Here is a 14238-nt window from a genome sequence, read left to right as displayed (position 1 = left end):
TATTCTTAGTAGTGTTTTGAGAGTAGAGAGGTAAGAAAATCCTTACCCTTGAAGCACCCTTAGTGGAGAATCCGGAGATTAAAACCCAATCTTAAGGCTTTCGATGGCCAATATGCATGCCCAACAAGTTGTTGATAGAACATCACATTATAAATAACCAATGCTTAAAAGACTAAGTTATCAGAAGATTCACATTATAAACAACCTATCACCGTTACCTCGCACTGTGTAAAATTTAGACGTCCTTAAAATCTTGGAAAAAAAATTCAATTTAATCATCCGAACTTTGCCTATTTACTTTGAATAACAACAACTTTCATATGTATTTTCCTTCTTTAACCCCAGCAAGGCATCAACCTGTTATGACAGGTGATATGGACACGTGTCAACACGTGATTGGTAAAAAAAGCCATTAAAAAAATAAATTAAAAAAACAAATAAAAAGAGAAAAAAACTCAAAGCATTAGCCACCTATGCTGGTGGCTTCCCCCCCCCTCACCGCCCACCACCTCCCCAGCCCCAAACCGCCGGAAACAACCCCCCAGTCCCCCACCTTCCCCACCTCCATATTTCGTTGGCAATTAGGGAGGGAGGAGAGATAAAGGGGACGCTAGAGAAAAAGAGGATAGGGTAGGGGTTGGTCTACAATTCGGGGGTGGGTTTTAGCATTGTTTTTAGGAGGGGGGGTGTGTTCAGCGTTGGGGAGAGGGCCGTTAGTAGGAGGTTGTGCTGCGGGGAAAGAAGAGGTAGATATGGGTGGTGGAGAGAGAGAGGGAAAGAAAGGGGTCGGGATTGGGGGCGGGGCTTGACGGTGGGCCGGGGAGTGGTCGAGGTGGCCGGTGGCTTTCGGGTTGGGGGAGGGAGGAGGTTGTTTCTAGCGTTATAGGGCTAGGGAGGGCGTGGTCGTGGCGGTGAGGGGGGAAGCCACCAACGTAGGTGGCTGGTGGTTTGGTTTTTTATTTAGTTTTTTTTGTCTTTTACGTTTTGGATTAATCACGTGTTGACACGTGACAAATATATATTTTTAAATTTTTTTTTAACACTTTTAGTAGATTGCCGATTTTTAGGATTGAAGAAAGAAAATTCACCCTAAAGCTGAGATTAATATTAGGGTGAAATCAAAAGTTGGGAATATTAAAGTAAATTGGAAAAAATTGATATTATAAAAATGATTTTTTTTTTTCCTAAAAACTTTAGGTTCATCCGCCAATATTAATCCCAACTTTGAATTATTTTTTATTAATCCGAACTTTATACTCTTTCCGCTAATAACACTCTCAGGTGACCGAATACCTGTTGAGGAGGTAATATTTTTTTTTTTAAAGTTTAATATACACATATATATCAGCATGTGATTGGTAAAAAAAAAAATTAAAAAAAAAAAAAACAAAAACCCAAAACCACCAAGGCCAGCCCCCTGCCACGGTGCCACCCATGGCCAAGCCGCTGCCAGCCCCGCCCAACCCCTTCCCCTCGAGCACCGGCCACCGCCCAGACCCCCTTCCCCCTCGGTGTCGGCGTTGCCCCGACCTTTTTCCCCTTAAAACCTCCCGTAACCCCTCCCCTTCCCCTCTAAAAACCCTTAAAAAACCTCCCCGACCGTCGAAAACATCTAGCCGCACCTACCCCCATTGCCGCCTTAGCCTTTTGCCCCTTTTCTTTTCTCTCTCTTTTCGCCCAAGCCTTTCGCTGCCGGAGATTGAAGGTTAGGGTTAGGGTTTGGGATTTGGGGGATTTTGCTTGATTTCGTGGTGATCGAAGGGGAAAGGGAAGGTGGTCGGGGCAGCGCGACACTTGGGGAGGGGAAGGAGTCTGGCAGCGGCCGGCGCTCCGGGGGAAGGGGTTGGGCAGGGTTAGCCGTGGGTGGCACCGTGGCAAGGAGCCGACCTTGGTGGTTTTGGTTTTTTTTTTGTTATTATATTTTTGTAAGCCAATTATATGCTGACACCTATTTTATAAATTGTAATATTAATGGATGAGGCAAAATTGAGATCAATCGCGGCAATTTTTCGCGTTAAACCCTCTTTGACAATTGAATGAATTTTCCGGTTTTCCCTTTCCTTTTGTAGGGAGTACCAAAATTCCAAAAACACTTGTAAGCTTGATTGTTCTTCCCCAAATTACACCGGAAACAGAAAAAAGCAACACCAATGGCGGGAATGGAGGTGGAGATCGACGAGACAGATATCAAAGCCGCCGGAGGCGCCGCCTTGTCCGACGGACGCCGAGGGTTGCGTATTCATGGCTGGGAGATCGAAACTTCCAAGCGCTCTATCCTCACTTCTCCTGAACTTCAACTGTATTACCTCCTTTTCTTTCTCTAATTCCTTGTTTTCATTTCACTTTAGCATTTCTGAACATTTTATTCTGGAATTTTGGTCAGGTTGAAATTATCTTAGTTGTGATGAATTTATTGACTTACATTTTAGGTTAATTGTTTAGCATCGTTGAAAAATAAGGACGGGAAAATTTATATTTTAGGTTGATTTTGTGCGCTTTGTTCTTTCTGAATCTTAGTTTTGATTCTGATCATAGTTTGGGTTATTTATGTAACTTGGACTCTTCATTTCACCTCGAGTTCTCTTGTCGGATCCTCGGCATTGGAAATTTTTGGAAACTTAAAAACTTACCTGAATCCGAGTAACCTAGGTATCTAGTTGTAATAAATTTATGAACTACGAGAAGTATTTTGATTTTTTGTTGCGAATTTGAAATTTTCGGGCTGACATGTATGTGCGAAGTAACGTCATGTATGATCTTGGTGATCATTACTCAAACTTTGACGACTTACTTATCTTCCACTTCTAGTCACTCTACCATATTCTAAGAAGTGCAAGTATTATTTAGGCTGCATCATTTACATTACTAAGGAGTTGTATTTAGTGTGGATTTTTACTGGAGCTTTTCTTCATTGTGACATGCTTGGAAAATCTAAAAGAAAATATCACGGCGCATAATTTTTGTATCTGGTCTGTCCATATAGGTTCTTCTAAGATTTTCTGTCACTCAGTTGGGTTCTATATATTCACTAAAACATGAATTGTGCTGGTAGTTCAGGGAAACACTTTGCTCCTTAATTCAGGTTTTTTTTTTTTTTTTTTTTTTTTTTGTTAGCAATTTAAACAACTTTTTTTGTGACAAACTAGAGTTATTTTAATTAGTTTGAAATAGTAGGAGCCCCTATTTTGACGAGCTCAGCACCAGCTTTTTGTTTGTTGATCTCTCAAACTTGTGTACGGTTTTGACCAACTTTTGATGATTGGTCATACCATATGCAGTTTCACATGATGTTTATAGTTGGGAATGCAGTAGTCTTGAATCCTTAGCATTCTTATGTATTTTTCATCCAGAAAAGGAAAAAGGAAAAGGCTCTTTTCTTTCGTTGCTACATGCTGCAGATTTCTGTTTAAATATATACTGTTGGGATTCTTGTGAGGGAGGAAGATGTTTAAGTCATTAGTCATGCTTATCCTCCTACCTGTGGTGCTGGTTTAAAAGTGTGAATTGTTTCTTTGGAAGATTTGCAATTTAACAGAATTGTTGAAAGAAAAATTAACCGTCTCTCTGACCTTTCAGCAATGTCAGACTCGTTTGAAGTATATGACACATATTTAGAAAGTTTCTTAAAGTATTTTAATTAGCATTTTAAGTATTTTGAGAGATCATACCAATAAATATACAAGTATCTGTTTGAGATTTTGGATCCACTGTCAGACATGGGAGTCGTGTTAGTTGGAGAGTTAATGTCAGAAAATATTCTCAATAATCTGGTGTGCCAGTCCCTTAACCTTTTTCTATGCATGTCAGCATGTGTGTGTACTCAACTTGCAACTAATCCTTTCTTCAGATCTTAATTACTTCGTACTACCTTAGCACTATATGAATTTTGTTTCCTTGCCCTATTTTAACTTTGTTCTGGTGGTATTATATTTTGTAATTGCAGTTGGGAAGAAAAACTAAAGACAACTCACTTTCCTGAGATGATATTTGGAAACAGTTCTTTAATTCTTAAGCATTTAGCTAGTGGCACTAAAATTCATTTCAACGCATTTGATGCTTTAATCGGCTGGAAGCAAGAAGCCTTACCACCAGTAGAAGTTCCTGCTGCAGCAAAATGGAAATTCAGAAGGTTAGCTGAATTATTAAAATTGAGATCTCATGTATCTTTAAATGCCTAACAGACATAACAGTTCAATTTAACATGCCCAGTAAATGATGAGCAATCATAGCACACCTCAACCCAACTTTTGAATAGGTGCTGACTGCTGAGTATATCTGGGCATCTTTTGAATTGTTTGGATTTTTTTTTTCCCCCTATATTCTGGTTAAGGAAAATAATTATGATCATCGTGTTGCTTCTACTTGAGTATCCTCTTCTGTATTCCTGCTGTCACTGGGCTGTCTTGTATTCAGGACTTGCGGTTGCCATTGGTCTGTTGCTTTTGCACTTTGCCCCTGTCATATATTTCACTTCTTATAATAAGAATGTTATATGTAACTAAATCAAGAAGCAGATTACAACTCTAAACCACATGTCTTCCTCCAAAACTATCTGTGTGAAATAACCTGTCCATTGTGCTCTAAGACCCAAAATAGAATGTATCTGAAATGCCCTGGTTGTGTGAACACAAAAGTAAGCTTGTGAAAATTTTAACATTTCTTATTTTTTTGAATCCTCTCAAATCACAAAGCTAACAAGTTGGTATAATAACCAAAGATCTTTCTGCTCCAAATTCCATCCTTTAGCTTGTATATGGACCTGTATATGATGAGGGTTTTGTTTTTTTTGTTTGGTTGTTGAAGTCCTTTTCCTCTACACATCTTGAACAGGTTACGAATGGCTTAAAGGCGACTTCAGAATTGGAATTAAAAAAATAAAAAAAAAATAAAAATTCCAGTTTCTTTGTTAAACTACACCAAACACAAACATGCTCATGACTCATGAGAGTACTCTACATGGCCTCTGGATTTGTAACCTGTAAATAATTCTGATTGAAAGTCAGAGTGAACAATTATCTTCTCTGTTTCTTGAAATAGTAAAATAGTAGCTTGCTCAATTCAAGTCACTTGAAGCCAATGACAAAACACAACTTTTGTTGTTAAATTACTCTGCCAATTTGCTTGTGGCCGAAAGGAAAATGTTAGTGGTTGAAGGAAGTATGTAGACATATTTAATGTCATCAAATTGCTTGTGAATGATTTCCTCTCCATGCCTATCAACTGTTTCATCGGATTTCACCCCTCCCATCCCTGTTACTTTACCCAAAAAGAAAAAGGAAAAGGTGTTATGTAATGGAATTGGTCTGTACTCCAAAGTGTGAATATGAAATGATTTTCTTCTTAAAGTTGCTCATATATGATGAGTGATATTGGCAGGCTTTATAAACAAATGGTGTAATTTATTTTGAGCTAGGTGAAAGTAACCTTTTGTAGTATAGCTGGAAGTTGTGTATATAAATATATACTGTAATTATTTACTGTCTAGTGCTGGGCTGCTGGCTTAATGTGTATGCTCTGGATTGTCTAATCAAATATAATTTCCTTGTAACTTTGGATTTGTTTTACAGGATCTAATTTCGTGGGCAACCTGAGCCTGATTCTGTTTTGTTTGTAATGACTTTTCTTGCATAAAGTACATTTGATTGGCTTCATATTGCCAAATGTTAAAGTGCAGTCTAATCCAGTTGCATGGAATTTCTCGTATGCTTGCAGCCAACCATTTCAACAGGTGATATTGGACTATGACTACACATTCACAACTCCTTATTGTGGAAGTGAAAAGGTTGACACAAATAGTGAAAAGGTGTGGTTCCCTAAAGATTCGCTTTATATACTTCAAATTTTAACTGCCCATATTTCTGGTGCATATTCTACTCCATGCGTATTTCTTATGGTGTGATTTTCAGACTGAAATTTGTTTCTCATTTATTTAAGATTTAAAAAAACTTGTTTGAATGTTATGCAAATCAGGCTGGAGGGGACATTTTAGATGGTGGTTCCAGTGTTTGTTGGGAAGACTGTGAGGAGAAGATTGATATGGTAGCTCTGGCTTCGAAAGAACCTATTCTGTTTTATGATGAGGTTAGTATTGATAAAGCAACTATAAACTGCCAATAGAGGGATATTGAATCTGTCTGTCTGTCTTGAATAGTTCAACTGAGACTTTCTGTACCTGTCTCGATGTAATCACTCTTAAAAAAAGGTGCATTATGGGGTCTAGGTCTGCAAGTGATAAAGCGTCTATAAACTCCGCCTTTATCTTTTATAACAGCTACTTGCTGATATGACGGAAAACTATAACTATCTTCTTGTTATAAAGGCCTATGACATTTCTCTCATGTAATTTCTAACAAGTTTTCAGTGTACCTCGTTTTTCGTTGGTGCACCAAATGCCATTGGTTTTTTTGGTTATTCAATTTCCTTCCTTTCTGTTCTAATTTGATTCATTAATGCATTGCTACATACTTTCTCCTTTCTATGCACTATATGTTGTTTTACATCGAGAGCTCTATGACTTGTTGACTAGGATTAGAGCTCTTATTCTTTGGTTGCTGACAAGGATCTATACTTAAACACACAGTTGTCTCCACAATTTTAAGATCTCTCTTTAGAAAGTTAAACTAGATGATCTGTTTTGAGTTTCTTCAAAATCTCTTTCAACTTTTGAATCCTTCAGCACTTCTCTGTAGCTATGAATTATGTACTCGTATTAACAAGTATTATCCTCTATTTTAATGCTTCTCTTCAATTGGGGCAGGTGGTTTTGTATGAAGATGAATTAGCTGACAATGGAGTGTCACTTTTGACTGCTAAAGTGGTAATTCTGACATTTTTAATGTTTTGATTAATGAAATTGTTGTATGTTCCTTGATCACATAGAGGTCTGAGTGAATACATTTATTTTTGCAGAGAGTTATGCCAAGTGGTTGGTTCGTTCTCTTAAGATTTTGGGTGAGTACTGAAATATAAATCTTCCTTTCCTTATCTATTTATCTTCTTTCATAAAGTCCATATCTAATAACACTTTTGCCTAAGGCAAGGTACAGAGGAGGAGAAGAGTGCTTCTTACCCATGCAACTGAGGGAAGAATAGTTCTGTTAGATTTTTGACCGAGAGATCAATTAACTGACTTGTTAATTCACAGCAAATAAGTGGGGATATTAGTTATAGGACAATTGTTTGAGTCTTTTAACCCATGCTTAGTTGTGCTGATGCAAAATATTGTATATAGAGAGCATACTGATCTACACTCATCTGTTGTTTCATCTGTCTAATACTTGTCTAAACATAGTTTAAATTCCATATAGCTAAGAGTTGATGGAGTGCTTATGAGACTTCGGGACACTCGTCTGCACTGTGTTTTTGGAGAAAACTCATTCCCTGTGGTTCTTCGGGAAAGCTGCTGGAGAGAGTGTACATTCAGTGCCTTGGCTGCAGTAAGTATCTGTGTTTGCCCTTAGCTGTCTATTTACTGCTGTAAATGGATTTCTGCAACTGTTTTGCTCTCGTATTAATTTCCGATCTTAATCTTGCAGAAAGGGTATCCAGTTGATGTTGCTTCATATAATGATCCAAGCATCATCAGCGAGAGGCTCCCTATCATCAAGCATAAAACACAAAAGCTTATATTCAATACCAAGACCACCAACCTGTAAGGCTGTTAACATTTATTTGTCAGCGGCTATTCATAACACTGATATACTGACTGAATCTGAAATGGAATGAAATTGTTTTTTAATACCCATCTAACATAATGATGTTATTCTGAATGAGAATTCCTTTCTGCATGTAAAATATATGTTTATTTTGCATTAGAGTTCATTAATGTGGAGGCGTGAAAGGTTGTCTGCTTGGTAAGCACGGTTATAATAAACCATGTGAAGGCGTCAAAGGTGCATTTATAATGCCCATGTACTATAAAATGACTTCGGAATTGATACCAGAAGCAGCCTTTAAATTTGCAAAAACAAACAGAAGCTGTCAAAGTGGCAATGCTTTGTTGGTATTTTAGGCTGCCTTCAACAAATACCACTAAGGTTCCACTTCCACCTCTGTATTGATTATGTTGGGAACTAAAATTGTTTGAGGGAGCAATGGATTTCACCGCGTTTCACAACTCTACATCATGGGTTTGATTCTCGCCACTAGGGGATGGTGATCAAAGGAGTTGTAAGCTATGATCCCATCCCTCACCTGGTATATAGACTTAAGTGGGGATCTCATATTGACCTATGCTACTCGGCTTTGAGTACTCATGTCAGAAACAGAGTACCCGTCCAATGTAAAACTTGACTATTTTGTGGGAAAAAAAAATCATGATTATGTCCCAAATGAAGTGTTTTAAGTGTATCTATTTCGGAATACTGAGGATCCGACATAGATTTAAATGTAAGACTCTGAGTAACATTTTTTTTTTGAAACAAGACTCTGAGTGACATAGGTGGGGGCCTAAGCTTACCATTATAAAATAAACTTTTTTCAAGGAATATATTTAGGTTATATTTTCTTGAAAATATGCAATAATCCACCTTGGTATACAAACTAGTTCTGTAGTCAATTTGTCAAATTCAAAATCAAAGTGCCCAATATCATTATCATTATATCTTATATCTGTATAATCTAATTCTGATTTCATTTAAGGCTGAGCCGAATATCTGAGTTTTTTAACACCAGCAACAAGACCTAGCTGTTGGGTACATTGCCATTGCAAGCTTTTTGTCGACATTACACTACCTAAAGTGACACTAACATTGCAATCACTCTGTGGCAGCCTATCTTTTCCTTGTGGAAGAATCTGAGCTTGAGTGATTTATGTAACCTTGTCATTTGTGTGCCTGACTCTGCTGAGTGCGTTTCCTGGTTTTCAACCCCCTCCATCTGCAAAGAGTTATGACATTCAGTAGTTTTTTCCGTGGTCATTATTTACTTTTTCATGCGTCTTTTTTTCAAACAAGTCGTCAAGGCTTGGCATGTATAATGTCCTCGACCATGCGAGATATTGTTGGTCAATTATCGGCTATAACTTTCATCAATTTCTTTCACGCTTTGCAGTTTGCATTATCTTCTCAAACACATGAAAATTATCGGTATTTAAGCAGTTGTCCTTTCTGAGGTTAGATTTTTTTCAAAAAAAGAAGCCTTTTCTCCGACCTGTAATCCCCCCCTCTTTGTGAGACTTTTGTGGTTTTAGTTCTTGATGTGATGATTCCGACAACTACATCCTCTAGTTTAACTAGATGACTTTTGATGTGAACTGTGTGTAAGTGTGTTTGACTATCGTGGCTTTTCAATTAGTCTGGTTGCATCTATTCAATATATTGGCTGGATACACACGATAACAAAAAATCACAATAATTTTGGAAGGATCCCGATTGGCCTGTCTGTAGACGGTTTGGGGGTGGAGGTCTAACTATTCACATACTGCAGCCATACATTTGATTGGTCCGCACCAGCTAAAGGACTACTTCTGAAACACCTAAACAAAGCTGTTTAGCCTGAAAACTACTTTGATGGTTATTTTTATTTAGTTAAGTTGAATTACAGTCGAGGTGTTTCTCTGTTGAAAGTTTGAAACAGTTATTACTGAGAACCACTGGGAAGTCCAGAACTAGACTTGTGTTCTTCCTGAAAGTTGTCCTTTGATCATTTCAGATATGACTAACCATGTAGATGATCATGTTGAGGATGAACAAGTAAAGAAGAAAACTTAAAGATAACTGGCTTTTTTATATGCATAAATTTCATATACATTATTTGATTATGTAAATTACAGTACTTCAGCAAATTTAGCATTATTGGGCATCACGTTGTTTATATTCAAGTGGAAGCTTGTACAGTTAACACTTGTGAGTATTTAGAGGTAGGACCACTCTGAATCTTACTCTGGGAAGTCGTAGACCTGGACTAGGAATTTGCAGAGGCTTGGTTCACATAAAGTCGTGTTCTTGATGCTTGATAAAAAGCCTGGGTTGTGAAGCTAAGGAAGATTGCTTGAAAGTCATTCAGAGCCGGAGATTCAAATCAAGCTTCGATTCCTCTGGTTGCTGTTCAACTGGTTGCAAATTCACGCGATAACTCCCAGGCCACAGGACATCTGTTGTGCTGTCAGCTATGAACTGGTTCCAAGGAGTGGCAATTCCTATATCTGAGTGTTTAAATCTTCCAGCAAATGGATAATCTTCTCTTAGTGGTTTGTATACCAGTGAATGGGGATGCACACCTAGTGATCGTTGCATCAGTGAGTTGACAGGTAACTCCATCATCGACATCATCCTTTTAGATTGAAATCTTCTTGCTGCACCCCTTTCCCTCTTGTGTGCATTTTGGTGACCTCCAAGAGCCTGGGAACTAAAAAACTTCCTCATGCAGAAGTTACATGAGAAAATTTTAGCAGGAACCGGTCTTGAAGAACTCAGTTCGTCAGCTATAGAAGCCGGCTTTGTTGTCAAACCCAGATCTAACCACCCTTGACCGTTCTCCTCCATGTCCAAATATGTTTTTTGGACAGCTTGTTCTTGGTTAGATGTTAACCCTGTCGCTAAATCACTCTGAACTATCATATCTATCCTACAACCCTGAGGATCAAATTTTTTTGCTGATGGTTGTTTTGCTGAGTATTAAACAGAAGAGTTGTTCTAGAAGCGAGCGAGCTAGAGTGAGAGAAAGAGTTAGGAGGAATAACACTAGCGAAAGTGAGAGGGAAGATTAGAAATATTATCTGAAGTAAGATTGGCCCATATAGTGATGTTTTGGTAGGACAGAAGACAATACTCAGGTCAGTGAAACAGTTGCTAATGTCGAGCTTAGGATTCCCACCTTAACGTATCTTTCTTGGATCATATCAAATCATACCAACTTTAAGTGGCACTCTACACTTCAAAGGTAGGCCAAAAGGAACACTAGTTGACTATCCTACAAACTACTTTATCAACTGACAACTTCATGTTTCTTACTATTGGACTCAATTGCCTGCTGTCTGTTAGTAAATCCACTAAGTTTGTGCTCTACTTACTACTGTACTTAGCTTTACCTAGTACTATAGATCTCTTCTTGTACTGCTGTAAATGTTTTGTACTGTCTTTTGGTACCAGTACTTGGAACTTAACTCTGGGCAACTCTTTCACTGGCTGAAAGCCTAAAAGGCCATAGCTGCTAAGTGGATTGGAGCAGAGTAGGTATTTATGTTGCACGTACAGTAGTTTGATGATGATAAATTTTGCGAGGATGAGGGGCTGGAAGAGCGGTAAGCTCTTTTACCTCTTTACATCTATGAGGATAAGATTAGGGGTTTAATCCTCGTATTAGTCCCTTATTTTTGGAACCTTCGCATCCTATAGTACTTGGAACTTGTTCGTGGGAGTGGTTGGTAATTAGTGAAGGATGTGGTGGAAGTATCGGATGGTTTTGTTGGGTGTATCAGTGTATGTAGTGGCTGGATGGCTGGCGGTGGTCAATTTGTCGCTTAGGGCTGAGAGAGGAGGGGTAAAATTGTCAAAAATAATAATAGTGTAGTCATATATAATTACAAAGGACATAAAGAAATGCTCAAATTATCAACCTTTACCTGAACCGAAAAAAGGCCCTCATAATCAATTATTCTAGGTTTCATAGATTAATTAGTCTAGTTGTAAAAAAATAAAAAATGTAAAAAAAAAATAAAAAAAAAAAAAAAAATTATTCAAGGTGTCAATAATTAAGGTAGAGGTGTACTATTTAAGTCCCTAGATCCTTTTGTTTTGGGTGGACATAGCATTTGCCATTATCGTATGGATTATACTTTTCTTTAATTAGCAGGATATCCTGTTAACTACTAACGAGTATCATAATAAGCTTTTATGTCTTAATGATATGATCTTTCCATCATCTCATGTCATGTCCAATGAGATGGATACCACCCAAAAAAAAGTTTAAGTCTTTTTAATAAATTTTTTGTAGGTGTTTGGCTTAAATGAAGGAAATTATAAAGTGGATTAAAGTTGGGTTATTGAGTTACATCATTAATAGTAAAAAAATTATTGTGATGTTCCCAAAAAAAATAATGAATAAAAAATTAACTAAAATTATTTTGATGTTTTGTGGAATAAGTTGTCCCTAGATGATAATATTATTGGGAAAAGTTGATCTTAGTGCTATCTTACTATTTATGGTATTGTCCTTTTACAAGAACAAGACTATCTTTGTGGGAGTTGAATGTAGGGTTTGTTTGGAAGATCTCATATGAACAAAGTGGCCACCTGCATGTGACGCATTAAGACCACTTGTACTTGCCTTTATCCCCTTTGGAAATTATTGCTTGTTACTCTTCCCAGTTTCCCCAAACTCCCAAAGTGGGATTTCGAGTAACACGAGTTTAAGCTTGTACTTTTTCTCGAGTAGTTCTATTTTTTGTAATTGAACTAGTTTGGTTGATCATGAAAAGTAACGTGCTTTATTACTTCGTATGTGGGAATAAGAATTTTATGTAAAATTGCACTATTTGTATACAAAGTATATATCAGCTAATGACTTAACACTTTTATTCATGACATATATCTAACTCAAAGTGTTGATTCCACGATTTCCTGAGTTTGATCATAACTCGATAGATCTTGAAATTTTTTAGCTCCGATAAACAGTAAGCTGATCATAGGAGAAGTAGTGCAAAGCTGGATTTTCATCCATATTATGTTGAATTGGGTGTTGAAAATGAACATGGAAGAGATGCCCTTATTGGCCTACAAACAAAGTTGTGCCAATTAAGCTTTATCAGTTCCTGCATTAGATGGACGATCCCCATATAAATATCTACTTTATGGGGACAATTTGATTCCTTCGTGTTGGAACTTCTTTGGTAAAAAGAGACTACCATTAAATTTGAAAAACTACCGAATATGGTAAAAGAATAGTCATGTAAAAGCGCAAACAATAATATTTGCGACTAATTAAAAGTAGGTGATATTCTATTCAGCTTCTTTCCACTTATTTCATAAAAAATAAGTTTAATAAGGGTTAATTAAGTTTATTTTACAACTAAAATAAATTCTAAAAGATTCACATAGGTTCAGGTAAGTTTAAGATAGGTACAAATCAAGTTAGAAGAGCAAAATGCGCATCAACTAGTCTTAAGATTCGTTTCTCGATGATTTAGCAGTAGTAGTAGATTATTTCATTATCTAGTTATGGTGCTAATTTCCTGTACTATAATGTGTGTATGATCAAAAAAAAAAAAAAAAAAAGACTTTGACGTAGTATGTGATATTTATCAAAGTTGATAATTACGAAAAGAAAACATTTAATATTCAGGATTATAATTATTTCCTCCGAAATACTTGTATAAGATTGTAAATTTCTAAGTGTGTAACTATGTTCGCAGCTTGCTTTACAAACTTGTCGGCCAACCCCTGAGCACCATTGTTGGCTTGTCAATAGGAAAGTTGAGCTGTTAAAGCAAATAAGTGCATTTTTTTCTTTATCAACTTTCATTACAGTACAAAACATTAGACGTGAATTCCTCAACCAAGTGCATATCTACTGTCCATTTGACTGCGGCCTCTCTTAATCACCTTCCTTTTTAACAACATTCTTGTATCGTAAAAACCAAGCTAGTCCAATCCGATGTGATGTTGGATGATCCCCTTTATCACTTGCCAAGCGCTACCCATTATTTTTCAAAATGTCATTATGAGAAACAAAAGTGTTTCTCATAATGAGAAACTGGGGCTCCCTCTTTCTTTTGGTGGATTGGAGCAACCAACATACGAAAGCTTGATAATGCATAGCGCATGTCTGATTGGAATATTCGATGAGAACCAGGCTTTCTTGCTTCCTCGACTTTAAGAGGTGCATAAATAATTGATCGACTTTGTGCCTCTATACGTGTGTGTGTGTATGAGGGTAGGGGTCAATATAATGCAAAGTGTAACAATGCCAAACCTTTTATTCTAAGCCACGTTTACATTATAATTATGTTCTCAATCAATTTAAGAATATAGAATTTTTAAAGTCGGATGTGACGTATTATTCTCAGTTCTCAATAATTGGAAAGAAGGGGAAACAGACATTTCCTACGTACCGAAACTACCCAGTGGCGAAAGGAGTTGTATATCATTGACAATTTACGGGTCCAGGGGAAAGCTCTTACATAAAATGGCATCTTGTTCATAGCATATGATGAAATGATGCCAAGAATCAAGATAGATCGGAAAAGTACAGAGAAACATGTGTAGTTTCCACACGAGGAAGGAATTTTAACCCAAAATT

General features: G+C 37.1%; 2 protein-coding genes across 2 annotated transcripts; one reads left to right on the top strand and one right to left on the bottom strand.

Annotated features, from left to right (window-relative positions):
- The first annotated feature begins 1755 nt into the window (after positions 1 to 1755).
- On the top strand, positions 1756 to 7794 carry LOC110718828 (TIP41-like protein). The gene is made up of 8 exons (XM_021897744.1): positions 1756 to 2299; positions 3944 to 4129; positions 5713 to 5803; positions 5971 to 6081; positions 6758 to 6817; positions 6910 to 6951; positions 7308 to 7436; positions 7536 to 7794. Exons 1-8 carry the CDS (start codon positions 2151 to 2153, stop codon positions 7653 to 7655), a joined length of 888 nt encoding a protein of 295 aa, XP_021753436.1. The 5' UTR covers positions 1756 to 2150; the 3' UTR covers positions 7656 to 7794.
- A 1899-nt stretch (positions 7795 to 9693) lies between these two features.
- On the bottom strand, positions 9694 to 11594 carry LOC110718827 (zinc finger protein 7-like). The gene has a single exon (XM_021897743.1). It carries the CDS (start codon positions 10557 to 10559, stop codon positions 10002 to 10004), a length of 558 nt encoding a protein of 185 aa, XP_021753435.1. The 5' UTR covers positions 10560 to 11594; the 3' UTR covers positions 9694 to 10001.
- Positions 11595 to 14238: the final 2644 nt, after the last annotated feature.

This window comes from Chenopodium quinoa, unplaced genomic scaffold (assembly GCF_001683475.1).
Source record: "Chenopodium quinoa cultivar QQ74 unplaced genomic scaffold, ASM168347v1, whole genome shotgun sequence".
NCBI classification, from domain to species: domain Eukaryota; kingdom Viridiplantae; phylum Streptophyta; class Magnoliopsida; order Caryophyllales; family Amaranthaceae; genus Chenopodium; species Chenopodium quinoa.
The sequence above is the reverse complement of the archived record's forward strand: the minus strand, read 5'-3'. Positions and strand labels throughout refer to the sequence as shown.